A 26,298-nucleotide genomic window follows, 5' to 3' on the forward strand; every position below is an offset into this window, starting at 1 on the left:
CAAAAGAGAAAGAGTCTACCAGAGTATTAGTGATTGACAAATTTTTAACTTTTTAAGCCCTGATCGAAATTCATCATAGACACAAATTACAGCATTTTCTGTATCAGCTATAAGGGAGAATAGAGTTAGATTGCGTGTAACTGCAAGAAAGTTCATTTGCTTAAATTGCTTTTTTTTTAATACATGAAGTTTTAAATAATGGTAAAATATCAAATTAAAGAACACTATTTTATATTTATTCTGTTATAATTCAATCAAAATAAAATATTTTTATTTCTTTTCTACGTACATTTGTTTATTTATTTTTATTATTTGCATGCATACTTATTTCTGAAATTAATTAATAATGTAAGAAAATGAAAATAAAATATAATAAATAGTTAAAATAAAAACACTAATTTTCCACATCAGCTATTAATCATTATAAATCATATAACTGTTTTTGACAGAAAAAACGTAACTTTCACAAACTGTAAACATGCAATTTAATATAAATCTGATGAATTTTTTTTTTGATAATTGTTGTATTCAAATATTAAATAGAAAGTTTTACTAATTGGCGTGATTAAAAATAGAGAAAATAAGTCATATATTAATGTAAAATAATTTTATACGATACAATAATTTTATTGATTTTTATATTAATTATCAATAATAAGTTATGTTGATCGTAGAAGTTCACCTAGTTGGATTCTCTTCAATCTTCTTGCCTCTTTCTTTCCTACCTTTTGTCTAAAAGAAAGTTACAATTTTTTATTGATTGATGCTTGATAGTGGAAGTTTTTACATAGAAGACTGTACATATCTATTAAGTTCTTAATAATAGATGGCCACAGTTTAAGAGATTTAGATACACTTTTTTTCTTAAATAAATATTTCGATACATGAAAGTTTATGGGCCAATTGTCGTATGTCACGGGCCATAGCTTAGCATATGGGCCTATTCTCTCGAATGAAAATAATCCATAGGTCCTTTTCATTTGATTTTTTTTTTCTTTTTGTTGACTAACGAAGGGAAAATAGTTATTATATCATTATTTTGAGTATTTTATGATAGAAAAGAAGAAAGTTTTTATTTTATCAATTTATCTTATGTTGAGTCACATGGTTTATTTGCGCCTCACATAACTCGCCATGGAGTTTGAAAACCTAACTAACAGATGTTTACATTTTGATAAAATCAAGTGAAATTCAGAGCTGCCTTAGTTTTAAAACCGTGGTTTTTTTTTTTTTTTATGAAGAGAAACGAAGCACAAAACGTTAATTAACTGTATTTTTATGCAAGCCTCTTTAAGGCTTTTGAGCCCTTCCAAGAGATGTCAGAATTAAAATTTGGTATCCAAATGACAAGATTTGATTTGCATATTTATGCAAACTTCTCCTGCATAATTAACATCTCTTTGTGGGGTCGCAGTTATCTGAAAGAAATAATAATTTATTAAAGGAGGGGCACCGTCAATATAGATGTTAAGGTAGACAACAAAGATCCCTTTTTATACGCATACACTTTTATGTACCGAACGTGTGATTGAATGAATATTAACTATTTCAAATTATGAATCATCGGAGTGGAATATGGGCCTCTTTTGTCTATGAAGGAAGGGAGTTTTGAAATTCTGTCCTTTTGCTCTCTTCGCCCATCCAAATTTGCCAATAATTCAATGAAGAAAACGAAGGACACACCAGGCCATTTGATATATGATTTCTTCTCGTATTAAAACATTGTTCTTTTATCCTTAGTGCAACTTCGTTGTGCTCATATAATTCTTGATGGTGACCTTCCCCGCAAACGCATCAGAGAGAACAAGATAGTGACCTTTGTTTACCGTAATAATACAACATGTCTTGATTTTCTTGACTAAATAATTTCTCGTTTGGGCATTATTTGATCTCTCTCTCTCTCTCGCTCTCGCTCTACGTATGCTTGGTCCCTTTACCTTTTTTCTCAATTAAAGGGGGATAATTAATAGCTAATGCATGCTTGATTCACCTAAAAGTAAAGGGAGAATACTAGTGCTGTGGGGTGCTGCTTTTTAAATTATTTTTTTCCTGAATGCTTTTAGCTAAGAAAGAGAATCCTTCTAATCTTGTTACATATGTTACATGGCAATGCATAGTTGGTTGATTGAAGTTATAGTGGTGGTCAATTCCATATCCATGAGGGCAAAGTGCTTGCCTCTTCAGCCTCTAAGCGTGTTCAGAAACACATTTCAATCCCATACAAATACAATAACTGTTGTTCATCAACTAATTCCTTTTATTATATTACTATTAAAATTGGTGGAGTAGGGGCACTCTACCTAGCTAGCTGATTCTATCTTCTACCATAGAGAGGAGATTTTTTTGGGTACTCTGTTAGGGCCCCATTTTAATTTAAGAGTCACACCAATAAATTCTCAATCTCAACCATGATCTATAATGATATTATAAATTATGTTCAAATTAAATTATGGTACGGAAGCATTTACGCAAAATTGATTGCATGAAATATTTAACTAATATATTTAAACATATGACATTTTGATGTTTAAATATTCACTGTCATTGTTTTGTATGGTATATTTAATCATTTCAGACAGTAATTTAATGAAATTTTAATTTTAAAATTATTCTAATTTTGCATGATATAATTTATCACAAATTATTTTATGCAGTTTATGAAATTTTAAATATTATAAAAATTGTGATAATTAAATTGACCACATAGTTCGAAATTATATTGGTAAAATAAACTGTGATATACTAACAATATAATTATTCATACAAGTAAAAAGGAATACTTTAAAAATCCTAAAAGTGGATGCATAATAGATTGCTTAATTGGTGGTAGGATTGTAGGGATGTGATAGGGTGCGTTTCATGTCCAAAATAAAATGGTTGGAATATTTTATAGGACATAGATAAAATATTAGAATATTATTTATGATGTTATTTAGTTTTTCTTTCTAATACCCTAAGCTAGGATGATAACACTTGTAGGATTTACATTCATTAGGTTTTACTATTTAAGGTATGGTTTGTAATGCATTGAACATAAATGAATGAAATGAATTATCTTATTTGTCTAACTTCTATATTCTATAGTTTTAATTTTAGGTTATTTCCAGTAATATAGAAGTAGCATCCTAATGGGACGGCAAAGAGACAAGCTGGACTCTTTTTGCCCCTATGATCTCTATCCCTGCTACGCATTGTGCATGTTTAGGGGAATGTATCAAAAATTGAAATCCGATTCCATCTTTGTTAGATTGTTAGGGTAGAGGAATTTGCATGCCCACCTTTTATGAAGAAATTTAATTTATTTATATATAATTTTTAATAAAAGCACATTTAAAGGTATTACTTATATTTTAATTCAAATAATATATATATATAATATGGATTTTATGATAATACTTTCATATATGAAAATATCAGAATAATTAATAACAATTATTATTATATCATGATTAAAAATAATAGAAAATTGAAATTAAAATATCTAAAAATTAAAATTAAAATCTAATATAATCATTAAATTTATAAAAGATTCACAAAATACATCATATCTTAAAATATCTCAATCATAAAATATATTTTAAACTTACATCTCCCAATCCAATCCGGCTTCTACAAGGTGAGGAACATTTGATCTCGACCTCAATTAAGATTAAGGCAAGTTTCATTACAAGAAAAACATAAATTAGCTTCAACTATTTGATGTGCTGATATGATTTTTCTGCTTGTGTTGATAATAACATATTTCACTAATATTAACAATTAGATCTTAAAAAAATAAATGATATGATAAGAATGAGAAGTAACTCTTTGAGAGTTACTTTTGAAGTAAGTAAATCTTTTCTTTTATATATATATATATATATATATATATATTAAAAAGATATTATTAGAGTCAACCTGTTGAGTTAATTAATATTTATAAAAAATATTTTTTATCTTTAATATTGACATAGTTGACGCTAGTTTTTCATTTTGAGGGCCGAGAAGTGAGGATGCAGTGGAAGAGAAGGGTAATGGAGCGGAGCTGCTTCAACAGCAGCAACCTATTTTTATTTTTATTTTTTTTGTGCATGTGTGTATTGTGTTTGTTTTTACAGAGGTCATTGTTTAGCCGGCGCTAAAATAGTCATTAACTTTAGTTTTTTGATAATTAGGGCTGGCTTTAATCTGATGATGCTACCTAATTTATTTATTTTTTTAGTGTTTTTTCCTGTCAAAGTCAGGTTGAGATGGAACAAAGTACTGAGTTTGAATTCGGATTTAAGTAATAGCAATCAAACATAAACACCACACATGTAATGACATCTAAATGTCATGAAACTTAAGAATATAATCTAGAGATAAACTGATGATCTGATGATGGAAAAAAAAAAAGACCGGTTTCCTTCACATTGTTGTTTGTGCATGTTTGTCTATCGGTTTATTTTTATATTTCTTAAAAAATCTTCTTTTTTTATCATGTGGAGTCTTTGATATTAATATTTTAAAAAAAATAGAAAGGAAATAAACTAATATTCAAGGTTACGTTGAAATAACAGCATATTTTATCTCAATCTCTTAATGGCATAATAATTGATATTGACAACCACTCTTCTATTGAACCATTTAGCTTTTTTTATTGTGACATTTTAGAATTGATTATTGGTTCTCTCTAAGTCTGACCCTTTTTACCCAGCTAAAAGGAAAAGTGAACAAAAGTTGAGAACTATCAAATATTGCAAAGCACTGTAGTCTATGGATAGTGTTTGTAATCAATCAAATAAATTTCATGAAATGATAGTATATATCTATGGAATTAATTGGAAGTCGTCGGAATGGTTAAAAACAGTAAAACATCGTGGCGTGTGAAGCTGCAAAATACTAATCAGCATAAATTTGCTCTTAACAATTCGCCATACTTGAATGCGTATACAAAGAGCATGTGTCATGAAACTGAAAAGCCGAAATCGTAAAACATGCATTGCATCCATCATATATTGTAAACACAGTACTCTCTTATTGTAGCCAACACATTTGAGACAACATATAGTGGCATGAGTTGTTTTGCTTTTACTGTAACTTTGTTGTTCCTTTTCTTATATCTGTGATAAGAAAGAAAATGACGAAACTTTGCTATGTACGTATTCATTCATTCATTCATTCTTGAAGAAATATATGTACTGTTGCAATTATGCATTACAAAGAAACCGTGCATATCCTTTGAAAAAGTGAAGTACAATTTGCAAATCCAAAAGGGAATATTCATGTCAAGTGCTGTTCTTTCATTGTGTCCGTAAAGTTGATCGATTTGGTTAAAATGCAACAAGATCTTTGTAGCATATCCTGCATTTGTACAGCAATTGATAAATAAAATAAAATAACATAATATTAAAGAAAAGAATTATCAATTGCTCAATGGTAAAAGGCAAATATTCTCCAGCTTTTGATAATCAGAACCATGTGGGTTTCTGTAATGGAATCCCAGATCTAAATCTGTCCAACTTTCGGGCAATTATTCCAATTTAATTAAGCCAAATCTACTCGCTGAAAATCCAGACTTTAAATATCACCCTTATAGTATAATTTGAGCTTAAAACTTTTTTTTACTCACTGAATTTTTGTGGTCACATCAATCACTTTTTTTTCACAATTTCTCATAATATCAAAGATTGTGATGTACATGTAATCAAAGATTGTGATGAAATAGTACATGTAGTCGTAATTTAAGACCATGCTCTAGAGGTTATAACTTATTTTAATATTGAAGTAATAATATAGAAATGAAATTGCACAAAACGATCAAAGTAAAATTTGCCAAAAGAAGAAATAGGGCTATATATAATAACTGTCTTTTCAGGATGAAAAATTGACAGTGAGTCAGCTACAACAAATATTGTTGTACATATGTGTTGATATTAATACTTTTCTGTTTTTACTTAAATTGGCCAAATGAATTCTGAAACAACTTGTGATTTACTTTCAGTTTCCGTGAACAAGAGGACAAAGAAAGAAACGAACACACCCTTGGTGACAGCAATTTGTTTTTCCCTAAATTCACATATATGCTTTCAAGTTTCAAATGTCTGTTTCCAACCATGTCAAGCTAGAGAGAGAATTGAAGGAAGAGGGCAATTTGTTTGTGGCAACTGGCATGGTCGAGTTGTGGAGTTTGAATAGGAATCTCACAAGGCCTTGAAAGTTGCAGCCTTTGGGGGGAGTGTTGGAGGGTAGAGAATATTCTAAGGCCAAAAGAGTTCAACAGCTAAACTCCAAATTTTTATTTTAAACAATGTTAGAAAGGAAAAACATCATTAGATTATGATTAAGAATAGCAAAGTAGCATGAAAAGTCAGCCCACAAGGAGACGCCTACTCACATTTCCAAAAATTCACTGCCTTTGTCAGCTGGCTGTCTTCTATCATATTCTCTTTCATATTGTTCTTAGTATTTCCAATTTTAACATATACTATCATATTCAAGTTATAGCCTAAAGAAAATATTAATACTTATATTACCCTAGAAAATCATAGCGTTGAGGTTAAGCAAACTTTTTACTTTCTTTATCTCCTTTCTTTTTTTTTTCTTTTGTGGTGCCTTCATTCTATGAAGAAGTTACACTAGTATATACCTTACATACTATATATATCATTATTACAAGAAAAAAAGAGAGAATATTGTTTTTAAGATTTAATCTTTCTATATATTGATATATAGGTTACATAACATAAACAACATCCATAGGTTAAACATTTTTACCTTAGCAAATCTTTATTTAAAAGAAAAGGAACCTATCCACGCAAAAGATGTCGAGAGAAAAAGCTAAAAAGTAAACGACCTACCATCCAAAATATTGAGGGCGGAAGGAAAAAGGTTCAATTCTCTATACATCTACCACTCGAAAAATTGACCACCCAATTAAGGTCTTCATAGACCTTCAACTTGTGTATAAGAAATTAATCAAAAGCAAGTTTGACTGCCAGTTGCATCATCATCACGATGTGATGATAGCCCGTAATAACAATTATTATTATTATTTCATTATTCTTATTATAATAATTAATAAAAACAAGAACAAGAGTTTAGTTTGATGTATATATATAAAATCCAAGTTGGCTAGAAACACTGTCAATGTACGTGAGACATATGGTCATGTCGTCATCCGGACGATTATTCCCTTTTATGTGTTTTTTCGTCTTTTGCTTTGGATTAACATTGTTTGACAGTTTGGTGAGTGTGTATGGACACACGTGCATGGCTGTTTACTAATAAGAGTAAGAATGCCAGAGCAAAATTAATAACAAGTTGCATAGCCAAAGTGATGGATCATAATGAAAAACTAGCTAGCTAACTCTCCCTATTTTTCTTTTAATCCATTGTATTATTGGTATTCAAACATTTTACAAGATTTTGGCATCTATCAATCTTCTTCGGGGAAATGACCTGCTGCACTTTCACTTTGACTATGCTTCAAAGACTTGAAAAATTTTACTTTTTGTGGAAAATAAAGATTAAGGAAGGCGTTTGGGTTGGCTTTTCTTTTCCCATGCCAGTCACACTCACACGAGACACAATGATTTTCACTTTTTGACAGAAACAGCGTTTTGCCTTGATTTAAAATGGTTGCAAGTGGAGTATTACAAGTTAAAACATTAATCTAGGAAAAGTAAACAGTTTTTCTCATAGACGCTTGGTTATGTTTGTAGCGCTACACTAGTATGGATAATAGCGTTTTTCTCTTTGTTTAATGTTGAATTGGACAATCTATACATAAAGCTATATATATATATATATATATATATATATATATACATATATATATATATATACATACATACTACACTAGAGCCTATGAAGCAAAGGTTTCTGAGGGTCATGGCAGAAAAGAAAATTACAGGAAATATAACATGTAAACTCAGAGTGATTTTGGATGTAATGCCCTGAGGACAATATATTAATATTAGATGTACCAGATATATGTGACTACAAATATATTCTTACTTTTGTAATTGAGTATTATTGCTCTACTCGATAAACATAAGCTTGATATGTTTTGTAACTTTTGTTGTATTTAATTAGGCAAAACTAATTAACAGATTTACAATCCGATTCCGGGGTTATGGTTAGGTAAAGTTTTTTTTATGAAAATAATTTAATTCATGTTGGGGTAAACTTTACATATATACACAAAAGGACTAGTTCCTCACTATTTAATTATCTGGAGATTTGAATAAAAAAGTCATTGAATGAGAAAGGATTTGAAAAATAAGAAAACGAAAAGTAACAAATTATGAGATAATCATTCCAAACGAAGATAACTTTCTCAGGACCGCATATGTGTCATCATACACCTTTGCCTCTCACCTCCTGCTCTCTCTATATTTCACTGACTGACCCCACCTCTTCTCTTTCTTTTTCCTCTCTCTCCTCTTTTCTTTGCCTCCCCCATAGCATCTTAGTTTTTTATTCCACCTAAAAAGTAGATAATTAAAATTGACTGCAACATTTATGAGAGGAAGGGACAGAGAGATCCCATCTAGCATACATCAGTTCATGTTGGTTTTAGGGTTGGAACCATATAAATAACAAGGCTACCTAAGCTACCCCATTCCCTCGGCTTTTCTCCTAATTCAAACACTTAATATACTTCCTTCCCACCTTAGTCAGATTTACAACTGTTTTCCAAACTGAGTCAAACTTAGGATTGAAAAAAACACCTAAGCTCTAAGATGCTGGAAAAGATGGATGATGGAGAAATCTCAAATGCTTTCCCTCACCAGAACCCTTCAACTGCTGCATCTAACAATCAGCCTCCTACTTTGAAGAGGAAGAGAAACCTCCCTGGAAATCCAGGCAAGTAATTTGTTTAATTCTTTAATTTCATGGCTTATTCTCAGCATCTTTGGTTTTATCTCTTTCTGTCTCTCTACCTTTTCTCTTCTCGTCATCATGATAATAAGTATATTCAAAGTTAATAGCCTTTTTTTCACAAATAAAGAGCAATGCTTAATGGTTTATTATTATGTGAATGAATTAATGAATAATGTTTTGTACATGCACAGATCCCGAAGCTGAAGTCATAGTCCTATCACCGAAGACTCTAATGGCCACAAACAGATTCGTGTGTGAAATCTGTCTCAAGGGTTTCCAAAGGGACCAAAACCTTCAACTCCATCGCAGAGGGCACAACCTTCCTTGGAAGCTGAAGCAAAGAACAAGCAAAGAAGTAAGGAAGCGAGTTTATGTGTGTCCAGAGAAGACATGTGTCCATCACCACCCTTCAAGGGCCCTGGGAGACCTAACTGGGATAAAGAAGCACTTCTGCAGAAAACACGGTGAGAAGAAGTGGAAGTGCGAGAAGTGCTCAAAGCGTTATGCTGTTCAGTCAGATTGGAAAGCACACTCAAAAACATGTGGCACCAGAGAATACAAATGTGACTGTGGCACTATCTTTTCACGGTATTTAGTCATATCTATCTCTCTATCTTATATATTGTGGATCACAACAAACTGTTATGATGAGTTATATCCATATCCTACTAATAAAAAAAATTGTGTAAAAGTGGTAACTTGTCTAGTGGTATATATAAGAAGAAAATTGAAAAATAAATAAATGAAACAAGCAATTACCATCCTTATCTCTGTGGCAAAAGAAATTAAGAGCATCGCTTCCTTCATGCAGTGGTGAGATGAAATCCAAAAAGATGTAGATAAAATGATAACCATGATGCTGAAGTCTTTAAACTGTAGCTGTGACATCTTTGTCTGACTCTCTTCTCTGCGCTTCTGAGTGTATGCTGTCTATTTTACATTTTGGGAGTAGTAAAAGGAGAAATGAGTTTAGTGCAGTGAAAAGAACTTGAAAGAATCTATACTTGCAAGTTTTATTACCTTTTTCCAATCATCTTAAACCACAAAAGCTCTAAGCTAGTTTTGAATTCTCATAGATTACCTTATGTGATTAAGAAATTGTCTTAATATTATTGACTAATCTGGAGAGTGGGGTTATGGACCCTATAGGTTAGTATTGAACTTTTCCCTAATTTTTTGTGTCCTTTCTCTTGTTCCCATTAAAAAAGTGAAACATGGTTAAAAAAACAAGACTCTCTTGATTGTTAGTGTTTATTACCAGCTCGTGTAGTTTATTTTCATAAGCTATAATTAAGTGTTACAAGTCGTAAAATGCTGCAGTCTCACTAGAGAAATTCTTAAGAGCTCACGAGGCAGAAAATAAAATTGAGCCACCTTATTATAATTATGCCTTTAACTCTTTTTTAAAGGTACACATTAACTATCTTGCATGCTTGCTTGCTTTTAAATATTAGTTAAGAAAAATAATCTATGGACGCCTAAATCCTAAATGACACCTAGAGAGAGTAAGAGAAAAACACAAGTATATAAAACAACATGATGTTGTGATAAGAAAAAAAAAAGATAAAAATAAATAATAGATCGATATTAATGAAATGTTTGATATATAAGAGTGGCTGCATATCGTTATTCGCAGTTAATTAATTTACTGTATGTTATCAATTTTGGATGAGCAGGAGGGATAGCTTCATCACTCACAGGGCCTTCTGCGATGCCTTAGCAGAAGAAACAGCTAGAGTGAACGCAGCATCAAACATTAGCAACTACAGCATCATGCAAAATCCCCTAGGTCCTAACATGACAACCCAATTTTCATCATTTTTCAAGCCAAATTCATGCTCTGATCAGGAGCCAGCACCAGGTAACCAAACATCTAATAAGGGCCTATCCCTTTGGATGACTCAAACATCTCAGGCTCATGAGGCAATGGCTAACAACAATAATTTGCATGAATTTCATCAACTTGGGTCTGTTACAAGCCCAACAGCAATTTATGGTACTAGTGGGAATCCACTTGCTTCATGCTCAAATCCACCACCCTCTAATTACCAGCTAAATTGGGTGTTTGGAAATAAACTCTCCTCCAATGGAAGCCATCAAGAGTTAACTAGCACTGCTTCACTTCCACTAGTCAATAACATTGTTAAGGATAACCCAAACCTTCAACTCATAAGTGTCCCTTCCTTGTATAGCTCACAACACCAATCCCATCAAGCAAGCTCAGCAAACATGTCAGCCACAGCTTTGTTGCAAAAAGCTGCACAAGTTGGGACAACTTCATCGGACCCATCATCATTATTCCATGGGAGCATAGGTTTGAAATGCAACAGTCCAGGCCAAGATGGGAACAAATTTTGTGGCATGTACGGTTCAAGCTCAGTACTCACAACAAGTCATCATGGGAGTGAGGCAGAGAATAATAATAATAATTATTCAGGTGATTTGTCACAAATACCCCCTACAAAAAGACGGCACGTACAGAATGAGGAGAGTGCATGGGGACAAACTAGGGACTTTCTTGGTGTTGGTGGTGCCAACCATTTGCCACCCTTCATCAACCAACGGATGGATTTGATTTGATATCATGCAATCAAATGTGAAGTTTTTTATTTTTTAGTTTTCTCCTTTATTTCTTTTTTTTTTCTCAATGAAAGGGAACATATGATAATAAATGCCAATGGTGGATGGGGTTGGAATTAGTAGGAAAAATAAGAATATATTTATCTTGAAACTTTGCAAGGAGGAAAAAAGGTGGGAATTGAGTGCTTGATGGAGGCTGAAAAAGTTGTTATAAAAACTATTGAAGGGGTGAAATTAAAGAAGAGAGATAGATATCCATGCATATTCTTTTGAATCCTGAAAGCTAACCCCTTTTCTAAAAATGGGGGGCTTTAATTTTTTGATAAAGGGGAGAGAGGGGAGGGGTTTGTGGAGTAGTGGGGGCAAAGGATTGGACCGCTTTTGGACTCCATTATTGCTCAGTTTTCATCTCCGTGTTGTTGTGGTTGTTGTTGTTGCCTGTCAAACTGGACTCAAAAGAGAGAATTTTCCAATGACCAAAAAAGCATGATTCTATAGTACAAATAGACTTTTAGCCTGTTGTTGATTATTATAAAATAATAAGATGATGTACCCTTTCATTCGATCCATCAACAACGCATGCATACATGTACTACTACTAGCTATCTTCTCTTTTTGTATGTCGTCAAAATATTTTTTAACAAAATTGACAACATGATGGCCGTTAGAGAATGATGTTAAAACCCATTTATATTTCTTCATCTATGGCTTTAAACTTCCAAAAAATGAAGTGGTTCTTGACATGCTGTGAGAGGGCCAGGCTATTTGATAAAGATGTTTCAAGTTTGATAATTCTTTACGCGTATCCATGTTTATAATAGTATGAAGTTAAATATTTTCACATTTATAAAATAAATATTTTTTTACATCATTAAGGCCGAAAATAATTCTTAGAGAGAGGCTTGTAATGTTAAAAAATATTTATATGCTTTCACTCAAAGGCTTTTTCCATAAATGATCAAATCTTTCTTCATTTCTTTTGGTTTTTCTTCGTTGTCAATTCCTCTTCTTTTTTAATGCATTAGCAACATTGCCTTTATTAAAAAAAAAAAAACATTGTTGCCTTTTTTCACTATCTTTCTTGGGGCGGTAAACACAGCTCATAATTTAAATGTATCCCAAGACAAGTGTTTTTTTGCTTTTTGGTAAAGCAAATTTTTTTAGGTAAAATACAAGGCGTATGGGTCAGCCCTAAAGTGGATGTAGTAATTTTCCCCCTCAAAATATTCTCCTAACCGAAGAGTGAGAAACTATAATATCTTGGAATAAGTATCATCAGTCTTTAGTAGAAATTCTTTTCAATAGTATTTTTTTTGTACACATACATTTCAAAATCTAATTCAAAATTAAATGCTTAAAGAACTCCAAATCCCTTCTGTTCAAATTAGCACACCGATAGTGTCATAGTGATGTAACGATTATGTTTTATAATGTAAAATTATGTTTCTATTTGGTTATAACTGAATATTTAATCATAGTCATCATAATTATTCCTTTTGTACGAGACAAATTCTTATATATATTCTCAATTAATAGTGTATAGAAAACTATCTCACATCTTATGAAAGTCCATTACCATCCTTTAGCCTCCAATGTTACCGGAATTCCTCCATGGCTCCATGAATAAAAATATAAAACAAAACTGCACCGGAATACAAGAAATACGGGCCTCATCAGTTTTGATGCGGACAAATAACTTTATTAGTAGTTTATGAACTCACTTGTTCGTTCTTAAATCTTAATTTCACCATTTTGTCTTCTATGGATATAATATACATATACTGAATGCCTCTTTTCGTAGCAAATGTCATATTGCACAAAGCTATACATGTGTATTTTATCGTTATTATTTTCGTGCTTGTTAGCATTTTTTTTTACCTAGCAACGAAAAACAAGGGGCACACATGTGCACATGGTTGACGGTATCACTGTTTTTGCATAAGACTTTAACAGTTAATCCTATGCTCGGTTGCATTGTTTGATCAAACGGGTTGGGAAAGAAAACATATAGGGATCAAAAGAAAAGGGAGAAAAGATAAAAGAAAAGCCATTTTATTGAGTATTGACTGCCGCACTCACCATGCTATGATTTTGATTTTACTTTTGTTCACATGATGACGGACGTGGTGTGGTGGGACAAGTTAATTATCAAATGGTTGTTCAAGATTATATACCACAATTTCTTTTTAAGTGAAATACATAGCAGATGATTAAAGATTTGACAACCATTGATAATGATAAAGTTTAATGTAGGGAAGACATATATGTCTAATGATAATTGCCATGCATGAAGTCTAGTCGTAAGATCTTCTCATTGCACGTATTGCATTTTACTTTCTTCTGATCAGACAACACAATTTTGATTTAGTCCCCTCCGAACATCGCATTTTCATCTGACATCAGTGATAGGAAATTAAGATTTTTGTGTATACCCCAAATAACCGATTAAGGTTTCTGAGTCAGTACGCAAGTACCCAAGAGACACGTATAGGAGTAAATCTGCTTTTCCCGGCTATATTTATGCTATATGATTCAACAAAAATTATGGAAAAAAGTTCGAGGATAATCTCTACTTAACACGTATATTATGTTTAAGATATGGAAGAGAAATATGATGGTTAAAATGGAGAAGAGAAAATTGGTAAAAAATAAAAAGATAAAAAATTAAATATTTATTTTAACTATGGTATTTGATTCTCGGGTATAACTCAAAGGTATTCCGAGATAGATGTTTTGTTTGTTTGATTTAAGGAAAATAAAAAATATAATTGATAAGAAAAAACATTTAAATTTTTACTTACCTTTTTTATCCTAGTTGGTGAAGTTAAATACAGGAATCACATAATCTCATTTAACAATGATTAAAAATTAAATTTTCAAAAAATATTATCGAGTCTAAGATTTTTCTAAATGATTTTTTTTTCAATGTCATTTTTGGTTTCCCATTTTTTTTTCAAACTAAAAATCATGTTTCTAATTGATTTTCTTTATTCACGTTCAAATCACCTTATTTGATTTTTTTGTCATTTCTTTTTTCAATGGATGTTCCATCAATCTTTTCTTTTCTCGTATAACATTATTTTAAATATATCATTGACCATACATTCTCTTAAAATTCTAACTTTTTTCTGTATATTAAAATAGATTATAAGTAAACACGATTGATTATCACCCTAATGGAAATTGATTATAAGAGAAACAATCAATTCTCAAGATCGATTCTTGCTCACCTATGTGTGGACCTAGTGTCTATATTTCAGGGCCCATTAGAGTAAGGCCCATGAATTTGAATATTCCAGAACCCAACTCCAGCCTCTTGGCCCACAACCCAAAACAAACAACAATCCAACATCCTCCGCACCTGCGTTGCGTGTTAGAATCGAAACTCCACAGTCCAGTGAGAGGAAGAGAAAGCATGAAGTTCACAGACTCGCCGGTGATCGAGCTTGCGGTGAACGACGCCGTTCTGTCGCTTCAGCAAGACAACGGGTCCATGCACGTGGGAACCACCGTGTGGCCATGCTCCCTCGTCCTCGTCAAATTCGCGGAGCGCTGGGGCCCACCCTCTGACAACAACCCCTACGCTCGCGTGCTCGACTTCCAAGGCAAGCGGGCCGTGGAGCTCGGCACGGGCTGCGGCGTGGCGGGAATGGGCCTCTACCTGTTGGGCCTGACGGACCTGCTCCTCACCGACATCGCACCCGTCATGCCGGCCCTGAAGCGCAACCTGAAAGTCAACAAGCCCATCCTCCGCAAGGCCCTCAAACACTCCGTGCTCTACTGGAACAACCCGCAGCAGATCGCTGCCCTAAATCCTCCCTTCGATTTCGTTATCGCAACCGATGTCGTTTACATTCCGGAATCTGTTCCTTCCTTGGTTTCTGCAATGGAAACCCTCGTCTCTGACGACGGCGTCGTTTTGCTTGGGTACCAGCTTAGGGCACCCGAGGCGCACGAGCTTTTCTGGGAACTGTGTCAACAAGTCTTCCACGTTGAGAAAGTCCCGCACGAGCATCTGCATCCCGATTACGCTTACGAAGAAACCGATGTTTATCTGTTGAAGAAGAAAAACAAGAAACAGTGACTGATTATAGCTAATAGGTAATTTTTTTTTTCAATTTATGTTACGTCGATCGCAAGTGACAGCTCTGTGCACTGTTCGGTGACTCAAGGAAACAAATGTTTTTTTTTTTTCTATTGAGAAATTAGAATGGCTAACATCATTTGAAGAATGCTGTGCTGGTTGTTTAAACGTCCGTTTCGTTGTTTGTTAAGTTTGGTGCACAAGTACAAAATTGGGGTCAGTCACCAACCGCAAGTTAAATCCTTGATGCTTCCTAAATCCTAATGATTTCATCTCTGTTGACTGAATTTTGGATATTAGAATCATGGAAAAAGGTTAATTTTGTTTTGGGGTGAAAGATACTATTTTTGTTCCTATGTAGTTTTGTTTTTTACAAACTGATTACTGAATAGAATTTATAGAAGAACTTATTTGCGAGTTCCCAATTTTGTGGATCAATTTATATAAGATAGAAACTTTATTGCTGGGTTCACATTGGTTTGATAGGTTTATTTTTGCTCTTGTTTTCATTCTGATAAGTAGGTATTGAGGTAAAGACAAATCTTGGGAATTGGCTAGAGGCAGTGGTAAGTTAGATTAAAGACGCAATAGTCTTGCAAGATAATATTGGTGCCATCTAAAGCTCCATGAATGCATCCTAAGTGGTATCTGACTCTGGATATTTTCTAATTTTTTATCTTATTGTTAATTGAGAATGAGATTATTTTTATTCATTGAAACTTAGTCTATGAACAGCTTATATCTGAAAGTCTGTTTACTAGCAATGTCAGAGTGTTTGTATGCAATTTTTTTTGTTTCTACTTTGCATGTTATCTGGGATGGCCTTGAGAAACTTATTGTGGAAATCGGTTCTTGTTAACAGGGTGTGATAGAAAGTTGTTAGCCGTGGTGTTTATGTTGACCCTTCAAATGATTGCCAACAAAGGATCCTGGAATATACCTGAGACGCGTGTGCTTGCTGCTGTTTTTGTCTTTGTTTTTCTGAGCTTTAGGCTCCCTTGACATAAGGGGGAAAAAGTTAGTGAATGGAGGGTATTAAATATGAGAGTAAAGCTACCTATATCTAATTGTTACATAAATTTTATTATTTAATCATAGCTCATTTAACCTTCTTTTTAATCATTAATATTCGGATTCTGGTATATGTCCCATGTGTGAGTAGGAGTGTGCAGACCTGGTTTGCAATACATCTCATTGTAAATAAATGAATATGCAAATCATAGGCAAATACAAATTTCTTATGGTTGAAGGTATGGCTCTGCAAGACTTGGTTTGGTGGCATAAAGTAGTAGACTTGATTGCACCACAAGTCAATACACCATCAGTATTATTTTATTTTAGTACAAACAAGCTACCGAATGGCAGATGGTGAATAGTCTGCCACTGATGTAAGAACAAGACCGAGAAGAAGACGCAGATGAAGAGAAGCTGACTATTTATGTGTGCACTTTGCCCTTTCTGTATACAAAGATAATTTTGATTTCATGCATCATCGAATATAAATGTTAGTTAATCGATTCCCAGTTGTTATTCTGTCTAAAGTTGAGTGACTTCATTGTCCTTTTTCCAACACTTACTCAATTGCTTCTTCAACTTGTTGACCTTCGTATGTATACTTCTCGGTTGAGTAAAATAATATTCTACTGTAGAGTTCCTTTCATATCTAATCTCACTGAAATGGAGTGAAATTAGTGAATGGTTACCTTGACTAATTTGCATTTTTCATAGTAATGCTGTTTTTTGACATCTGGTTAAATTTTTTATTAGAACGCCAATGGATAGTCTAACAATAGCATGTCATATTTAAAGCACATAGCGATTCTGTTATCCGCATTCCCATAACGAGGATGGTTTAATTTGCAGTGATGCTTAGCAACCTAGAATGGCATTCTTCGTGGATCGAAATTCACACATATAATAATCGTATAAATTATGTTATTTATATATCTCTTCTTTACAACACTTTATAATTTATTTTCTCTTTATTTCATTCCATTCTATCACTCATTGAGTGTCTCTCTTTCTTCTCTTTTTCCACTGTTTTAAGATAAGCAGTATAAATATGCTATAAGAATATAATTTCTCTAATCACATGTATAGTCAAAATAAACTCAGTAAAAAAACGCAGACAGAATCTTCAGTTCAAGAGTGCTTTAGATACAAGTCATGTTTGCACAGATTGATGGTTAGTATTTACCCAAGTAAGGACAATTGAGATATGTTTTCGTGTCACTGTACAAAGCATGATAACAGCTACCCTTCAAAATTTCCAAAAGAATAAAAGAAAGAAAACAAAGTTACAGCCAAATCATTTTGTCTCTTTCTTTACTTTGAACCCCCCCCCCCCCCCCCCCCCCCCCCCCCCCATCTGACCACTAGCTTTCAGATGAAGCAGTTTCTCCTTATTCTGTGCCACCTTTTCCCTCCTAACTAGATATAGTTGGTTATTAACTTATTTCTTCATTGCAGAATACAATTGTAATGTTCCTTCCCCTTCCATGCATTGCATCTCAACTTTCCACTTCCTCACCACCACTACTTTCAAGGAATGAAAGGAGCACCATCATGGACAGGGAAATGGGATACTAATTGTGCAGTGCTGGACCTATGCTGGTCCCCTTGATCATATGATACAAAAGAATTATTGTAGTACTCGACATAGCCAGTGTTCTTATGATTAGTTACCTCATGCACGCCTTCACCACTTAGTTTTGCAGGATACAGGTCTTTCATGAGTGAGCCACATTGTCTAGGCTGTGTTTGATAGAAAACTTTGGAGACCACCAACTCCCCTTCCTTCTCCTCTTCATTGTTGCCAAGGTGGTACTGGTGCATGACCCAGTTTGTTTTCTCAGGCTTCCTTTGTTTTCTGTAGTTTGTGTAAAGTACAAGAATTTTCTTATACCCTTTTAACTTGCCACTGATGAAGACTGGCCTAGTCTTACCTGTTTTGTGCCACCGAGTCTCACTGCCATCTGCATCTGTGTGCACCTTTCTCCTTTTCCTTGTTCCAGTTGTGTATGCTTTGGAAGGCCTGTGAAAGAAATGTCGGATCAACCCATCTTTGCTAACTCCTGCAGTCAATTTCATTGAAGCATTAAGATGTTAGTTTACATCAAAGTTTAAATTAAAACTATACCATATAAGGTATTTACTGTCAACCAATCAAACACCATCTCTTATATGACTTCTAAGATAATTTAAGATTAAATGACACTGTAAAACTGTTTTACACCATTAGTGCATATCTTATAATTTTCTTCAAAACTATTTTTTTTTTATATATATATAATATGAAGAGCTTTCTTGTGCCAGATCAAGGAAGAGAAACAGTTGTAAACGCAAGGTTTTGTGGCTTGCATTTGTATCCAACAAAATAAAAGATGTTATAAAAATGGATAACATAATGATGTAATGGTCACGTCTTCTGCCCAAAAGTATGACTTCAGCAAAGCTCATGCTTTCTTCGTTTGAAGTTACTGAATTTTAAAGAAAACAAACGTCTGACTATATATATATATATATATATATATATATATATTATGCTTGGCAAACAATATATAATAACGAAAATTAAAATGTGATTTATAGGAGATGAGATGATCGATATCCCTCGTTAGAAATGTTGAAAGAGTAAAAGATAATGGAAATCAATAATCTCAACTGGCTTGTATTTAATTGACCTGGCAACTTCTCTGGATGGGTACAGCAGATTCCATTCTCGCCTTCAAGAGTAGGGATGAACTCGTCAATTAATGGATGAAGCTTGTGAATATCAGAGCGCACCTTCGCTTCCAAATGTTCAAGAATCTCCTGATCAGTAGGATCAAACTTCACTCCAGCAGGAAGTCCAGGCAAGTCATGAATTCCAGCAGCCTAAGAATTAATACCAAAATATAGATGTTTATTCTTGAAATGAATGCCCCAATAAAATAGAAAAAATATAAAGACAAAAGTTAGATACAATTCGTTAGGTCCTGTTGGTGCTATTCTCTTAATTATCTGAATTAACGTTTCACTTCGATAAACCATGTAATAAAGGTATGTATTAAAAGATTACATAGATTACCGCCATGAAACTCTAATTCTGATTAAAGAACAACATCAACAATACTTATCAAACTGTATCTAAGTTTTATACCAAAAACAAAACACTTACATCATTAAATTCAAACTACAATAGAAACAAAAAGGATAATGATAAGTATTCATTGACTTATTAAAGAGTTTATGTGAACCTGCTCTTGGCATTTGACATGAAGACCACATGTAGGACATGTTCTGATCAAGCTATCTTTGTGCCTCTCCACAATGATGCTATGGCTGTTTTGAGGGTAATTGCACTGAGTCATTTCCTTGTTATCCTCTTTAATTTCACCCTCATTCCATTTCTGGATATCTTCTTCTCTGTAAGCTCCTCTTATGCTGCTATAAAAGAAATGGAACAGAAACCGAAACAAGATGGACCGAGGAAGACTAAGAGATATAGGTTGAGCTATAAGAGATGAATTTAAAGTAGTAATAATTAAATAGAAGGGGTAAAGAAAATGTTGTCTCTTCTAAAGGTTGCTCCCCCTCATGCCAATTTTTGTTGAAGGGTGGGAATGAATTAAGTTCTCCCTTACTTTTTTTGGTGCTTTCTTTTGCATGAGAGAATAATATTGCAGTCTTTCCCAACCTCCCTCTTGCCCTTACGAGGAAGAGAGGAGAGAGTGATACCTAAAATTCTAAATATAGAGAGTGGAACTCATAATAAGTGATGGGGTTAGTTGCAGAGAGAGAAGAATGAAAAGAAATAAGATATAAGATTGCTTTGATCTCAAGTTTTGCTTTGCTTTGTATATTTGTATGAAAACTTGTAGAGGAATAAATGTAGATATTTTTCCTTTATAGTCTGACTAAAGGTAGCTTTGAATTTAATTAAAAATAAAACAAAACCAGTTTTAACATGAAAAGGAACAATTAATATAAGGATAAAAGAGTTAGTTGAGTGGGATTGGGGCAACCTAATATAAGCATAGAGCCACAACTTAGGTCCGATGTCACCCTGGAGTATAGATAAAGTTAAAAATATTAATACCAGAAAACTAAGAAGAATAAGTAGAAAATATTTTTCAGCCAACCATAACTCCATTCCTTCACGTAGACTTCTCATGCATAGCAAGAAACTTTTCTCCCCTCTCTCTCTCTCTCTCAATGCAACTTCACAGGCTTAGCCTTCAACATCATTGATAGTTGCAGCACACTATCTTTTGCCACATGGCAAGAGCAAATGCGATCGTGTCTCAATATTTATGTACTAGGTGAAGGAAATTAGGGGAAATAACAAAAAGATTTTTTTTCTTGGATTAGAGCCCAGATCACGAGTTAGTTTTATCTCAACTTAAAGTATCAGATTAATCTTGCTCGTGAGACATAATTATTATTCATTTAAGAGAATTTTTCAAATAAAAAAAAATCAAACATAAGATATATATTCTTCTAAATAAGTGATTTCCTCACGTGATAAAATTGATTTCTGACGATATTTTTTTAACCTTTTTGGTTAAAATTATTAAAAATTATAATATTCATTCAATAAAATATGAGACTTATAAAATTTTATAATTTCAAATAAATTTATAGAAAAAAGTTTGTTCAAAAGGGTGTATTTTTAGTATTTTTCTTATTATATTTATACGACACATTTTTCTAAATTTTAATCTCTTCATTAACCAAGAAGAGAAATATTAGTATATTGAAAGGAATAGATTAAATCATCGAACGAGTTAATTAGTTAATAATCTTAAAATTAAGTCTCAAATTTACATAGACAAAGTTTTACTACTTATAGTAGTATTATAGACTCGAACCAAAATTATTCCACGCAAAGATACCCAAAAGAGACCCTTTCAACCATTACTTAATTTCCGAAAACCTTTTTTTTTATATTTTAAAACTCGACAACTTAACTCTTTGAACATACTAAATTATACATGTTACTACTGACTGAATTTTTAGCATATGCTGAAGAGATTATATTTATTTACACTGCTCAAGGACAAGGTACGTGTTTAATATATTTAAAAATAAACAACTAATAAGTTTTCCCAAATTTTTTTGCAAATTGTTCCAAAAATGGAAGGAATTTTCTGCATTTAGCAATAGTAATATTTGAGCATAATTTTTTTATTTTACAATAGATAGTATTAAGCTAAGAAACACAAACTCTGACACAGACATGAACACATGATTAATGTATAAAATATAGGACACAAAGACATCACATACATAAAAAAAATCTAATTAAATGAAATATAAATAATATAAAACAAAATATTTAAATTAATGATATATTTATTTTTTAAAACTGACATTCTATGTTTTTTCAAATATACTAATTTTGTAAAGGTAACAATTTAAGTGTGTGCATGTCATTTTTGAATCAGACATCTAATAAGAAATATTATATTAGAAATGTGTCTAATTTAATGACAATTCAAACAAAAAAGAAATGTTGATGCTTCATAGTTATTAGACATGGTAAGGAAATCCTTACCTGTAGGTATCTGTCCGAATCTATCCTGACTTTGACACGTAATTCTCGAGTTAATCGAGTATGGGTTCGGGTTTGGATTTTTTTCGACAATCAAAAGTCGGGTAAGGATACGGGTATGAGATTACTACATCCGCCCTGACCTTGAACCCGGACCCGCCCTGCCACTTAAAATTTTTAAAATTTTTGTATAATTTAATCAAAAGACCTAGAATTTTTGTTACTAGTTAATTTTATTTTAAAATTTTTACTTAATTTAATATTCTTTTCTTAACGATTTTTTTAGGCACATGCGTTATAATAAATTTATTGATATATATGTAGTTAAAAATAAATATATAATAATCAATTTATTTTTTTTAAAATCAAATTTTTAATATTTTCTTTATAAAATTTTTTTTTTTTTCTAATTTGAATCACGTACGGGATAAGGTCAGGAATATTCAATATACTCAACGGGTATGGAGATGAGATCATAAATTTTAATCCATCGGATATGAATATGAGGACATGTTCAAAAGTCGGGATAGACAATTAGGGAGACAATACCATTCACTTATGTCTAATAGTTATTAAGCCATATGTAATACCAGAAAACTTATTTTGAGTGGGCCATTGCACACTAAAGGTACAACTACAAGCATCAGCCAAATCGGACCGTGTACATAACTTATCTTATTATTAATATTTTTGGCTTTAATTAATAAAGTTCGCCATACTTGGTGATAAAAAAATTTAAAAAAAACATTGCCATGTAATACCAAAATTTTTCATACAATAATTATACGAATGGACCTATTTATATTTCATTAAATAAATATGTAAATTAAGAAATAATTAAAGTTAGAGAATATGATAAATCGAGTCACGTTAATTTTATACAACTTCCGTGCAATTATCGTTGAGTACGTGAATTAACGGGTATAAAATTATTTTTAATTTATTAGTTTTAAATTTGAGTACTTTATTTTAAGATTTTTTTTAAAAAAAAATCCCATCCATGCATAAAAGCATAAACTTCCAGCTGTACGGCAGCCTTCTAAAATAGGATTACATCATTTATCAAACTGGAAAGGGTAAAAGGTTTGGACAATTCGAATGCTCATAGTTCAGTTTAGTTTATGTCTTTTCGTTTGCGTTCCTTTTTCCTTTTTCCTTTTCTTAATTAATTACAAGTGATATGAGATCTCAATGATTAGCAGTTCACTTCGATTTTATTAATTTTCTCTATCTTTCTGGCTTTTTAGTTACACTAATGAATGATAAGTGATACCCTAGGCCCAAAGCTAATTGGACTTGCTGAAGTAAAAGCTAGCTAGCCACGATGAATATTTTGGGTTTGAGGTGGTCACGCCTAAGAAAAAAATTAAAAATTAAATGTAACTAAAAAAATTAAAAAAGAAAATTGATCAATGACACTAATTCATATCCTAAATTTGGTATGGATTTTTTTTTAAGGAAGTATGGATATTTTAATCTCATACATTCTTAGGATAAAATATTTTATATTATTAATTAATTAAAAATTACTTTTAATTATGAATATGATTTTTAAAATAATTATTTTAAAAGTCAATAATTTTACTATAAATAAAAATCTATTATTAAATATATTATAACAAACTTGAATATTATTCTAAAATGTTGTGAATTTAAATTTTAATTTATGAATTTCTTAAAATAATTGTTGTACTCAGCTAAAAAATAGTACAAAAAATTAATAAAAAAATAGTATCAGATGTAGTGGCCGGGAAGGGGATTTATGCAACAGTTTCGTTGTGCTTGTGATTCTGGCAGACCAACCTGGTACAACTTGTACTAGTTCAGCACATGTTTGTTTCTCCGGTGCATTTGCAGTAACACTAAGTCTAAGATTGTTTCACCTTAAAAGTATGGGTGATGTCGCTTCTCGAAACTAAAGTTCGGATTGTCCCTCCAGCAATCCAAACACAATTGGTTACTTAAATAAAATCTGTTATGTTAGCTTGTAAATAAAAAAACCATTGGTGTTTAGAAAAACGGATAGAGCTACTAGGGTCTCCAAACACAGCGCATCCGCTCTCGGGAAAATAGATACTTCATACTTGTAACTATAGCAACAACAGAGTTTTCATGGAGATGCCATCATATATTGAATCATTTTGATAATTGAGGAATTGGAAATTTTTACGGGGTGTTATGACGTTTTAAGCAAGTTATTCTCTTACATTTATATTAGAAAAAATTATTAGATGATATAAAACTATCAAGTCTTGACTAATAATCATGTGACATGTAAATAATTTAATATTTTAAATTGATTAAAATTCTTTAAATTTAGGGATAACATAATTAATCCTTATTATAGTTACTAAGTATATCTTTAATTTAGTAAATATATTTTTTATTATCTAAGTATTACATGATTATTGGTTGAGATCATGGATAACATGATAATTTTAAACCATTTAATAATTTCTCCTACCTTAACATGCGTAACAAATTAAGTCTAAAACATATTAAACTAGCATAGGAAAATATTAATAAGAAAACAAAAAATGATATGTTACGCCAATAGTAACTACCTTGAGAGCAAATTTTGGGACACTTCTTGGGTAAATTTGATATCTAATTAGCTTGCTCCAAGATTTGTACAGCAGCATATTTAGATGAGTGTATTCAAAAGAACAAAGGTGAGTAGAGAAAACCAAAGAAAATATATGAAAGATAGTGATAGGAAGAGAGAAATTTTGTTCATGTCTTATAGCTCAAGTTTTCAAACCTTATATAATGTTTATTATCCGTTGGCAAATTGCTAACAAATAGCCATCATTCTCAACTCAATTATAATAAAATAAAAAATATAGAAGAATAATACTAAGTCATTTTATTGAAAATACAATTGTATATATAATTTAATTTTAAACTAACAATAAGGCATTAAAAAAAGAGAAGACTACCAACATGACAAATAAATTTGCTCCTAAGTTTGTGTGTAACGGAGAAAAAAAATTATTTAAAGATATCAATTGCTTAAATAAATCTCAATATCTAAACTATTAGTACTTATTCTCGATTAGAATATTTGGATTCACTAAAAAAATGCGCTTGAATATTTTATCTAACAAATAGAAAGAACGATAGTACCTCTACGATGAAGACTACAAGAAAGAAAATGAAATATTTAGTATCAAATTAAAATGTAGAAAAAGTAGAATAAAATATTTTATAAAAAAATATAAATAAATAAATGATGCTTGAATATCGTTACCTCTACAAGTATATTTTGAATTCCCTACATATGCATTCGCCCATTTATGAATGACCACTGTTGGATGAAGACCGAATGATTTATATCTTGAATATTTATTTTAAGTTAGATTTGTCATGATAAACTTTGAGATGTTTAATCTTCATTCAATGGTTTTGATTGACTGATGTGGGAATGTAGCAAACCCCAATCTATAAATTTTTATTAAATCTATAATTTTTATTTAAAATTTATATATAAAAATATTATTAAATAAAAATAATTATTACAAAATTTATTATATAAATATATATATTAAAAATTTTAATATTATATATAATAATATTAATTATTTTTTAACTTAATTGAGAAAAAAATTATTGGATATAAGAAGAATAATCGTTTAATTTTTCAATAAATAAAAGCCCATTACAAATTGAAAATATCATTCCCAACGTTAACTATTATGCGGGTAGGTTATCCGCATTAATTAAATGCATTTGATGTCCTTGTCACACCGCGGAAAAAAGAAGAAAATAACATTGGTCAATGCATTTTCAAAATTAATCGAGTACAAATGGAGAAAAGATGTAGTAAAACTACGCATTATCTTCCGCTTTAGCATATTAAAATTGAGATTTGATTTGAAGTAATCTCCACTAGGGTAGATGATGTTAATAAAAGGTTTTAAACGATTTCATCTACAAAAACCTCTGACAACATCATAATCATGTCCAATTTTTAATAATTAAAAAAAAATAACACATCCCGCCAAGTAGTATCTGGCTTGCTAAGTATTTTGTCCCGCGTTTGTTTATTCTTTGCCATGATCTTACACACTAACACTTTCAGGCTTCAAGTTTAAGTCACAAATCAATATTAATACCAGCTGTTGACTCAATACTATACGCATGGGATTTGGATATTTTGGCCATTTCTAATGCCAAGTGATAGTACTACAAATGAGTACCGCAACAGAAATAAATAGTAAACAGATAAGCCAACTAGATATGGACGGCAATA

The 26,298-nt window shown here is 31.9% G+C and overlaps 2 protein-coding genes and 1 pseudogene across 3 annotated transcripts; 2 read left to right on the top strand and 1 right to left on the bottom strand.

Moving 5' to 3' along the window:
- The first annotated feature begins 8,401 nt into the window (after positions 1-8,401).
- On the top strand, positions 8,402-11,556 carry LOC100799235 (zinc finger protein MAGPIE-like; annotated as a pseudogene).
- Positions 11,557-14,557: 3,001 nt separating this feature from the next.
- On the top strand, positions 14,558-17,028 carry LOC100818970 (protein N-lysine methyltransferase METTL21A). 2 transcript variants are annotated; one of them, XR_417736.4, is made up of 3 exons: positions 14,558-15,528; positions 16,034-16,077; positions 16,374-17,028. XR_417736.4 is itself a non-coding variant. In XM_003543271.5 (2 exons), exon 1 carries the CDS (start codon positions 14,660-14,662, stop codon positions 15,509-15,511), a length of 852 nt encoding a protein of 283 aa, XP_003543319.4. In that variant the 5' UTR covers positions 14,558-14,659; the 3' UTR covers positions 15,512-15,528; positions 16,374-17,028. The 2 variants fall into 2 exon arrangements, 1 of the variants encoding a protein (XP_003543319.4); XM_003543271.5 differs by lacking the exon at positions 16,034-16,077.
- Positions 17,029-17,873: 845 nt separating this feature from the next.
- Positions 17,874-20,330, bottom strand: NAC175 (NAC domain-containing protein 175). Its single transcript, XM_006594769.4, has 3 exons — positions 19,750-20,330; positions 19,195-19,387; positions 17,874-18,585 (listed from the first exon to the last, which is right to left on the bottom strand). Exons 1-3 carry the CDS (start codon positions 19,861-19,863, stop codon positions 18,053-18,055), a joined length of 840 nt encoding a protein of 279 aa, XP_006594832.1. The 5' UTR covers positions 19,864-20,330; the 3' UTR covers positions 17,874-18,052.
- Between the last annotated feature and the right edge of the window lie 5,968 nt (positions 20,331-26,298).

This window comes from Glycine max, chromosome 13 (genome assembly GCF_000004515.6).
Source record: "Glycine max cultivar Williams 82 chromosome 13, Glycine_max_v4.0, whole genome shotgun sequence".
NCBI classification, from domain to species: Eukaryota; Viridiplantae; Streptophyta; class Magnoliopsida; order Fabales; family Fabaceae; genus Glycine; species Glycine max.

Excerpts from the sequence above, each read along its gene's own strand:
- LOC100818970 (XM_003543271.5), top strand. The coding sequence starts at position 14,660 with ATGTGTGGACCTAGTGTCTATATTTCAGGGCCCATTAGAGTAAGGCCC.
- NAC175 (XM_006594769.4), bottom strand. The coding sequence starts at position 19,863 with ATGACTCAGTGCAATTACCCTCAAAACAGCCATAGCATCATTGTGGAG. Across the intron at positions 19,388-19,749 it reads ATGTCAAATGCCAAGAGCAG|GCTGCTGGAATTCATGACTT; the intron begins GTTCACATAAAC and ends ATTAATTCTTAG. Across the intron at positions 18,586-19,194 it reads CCATCCAGAGAAGTTGCCAG|GAGTTAGCAAAGATGGGTTG; the intron begins GTCAATTAAATA and ends AATTGACTGCAG.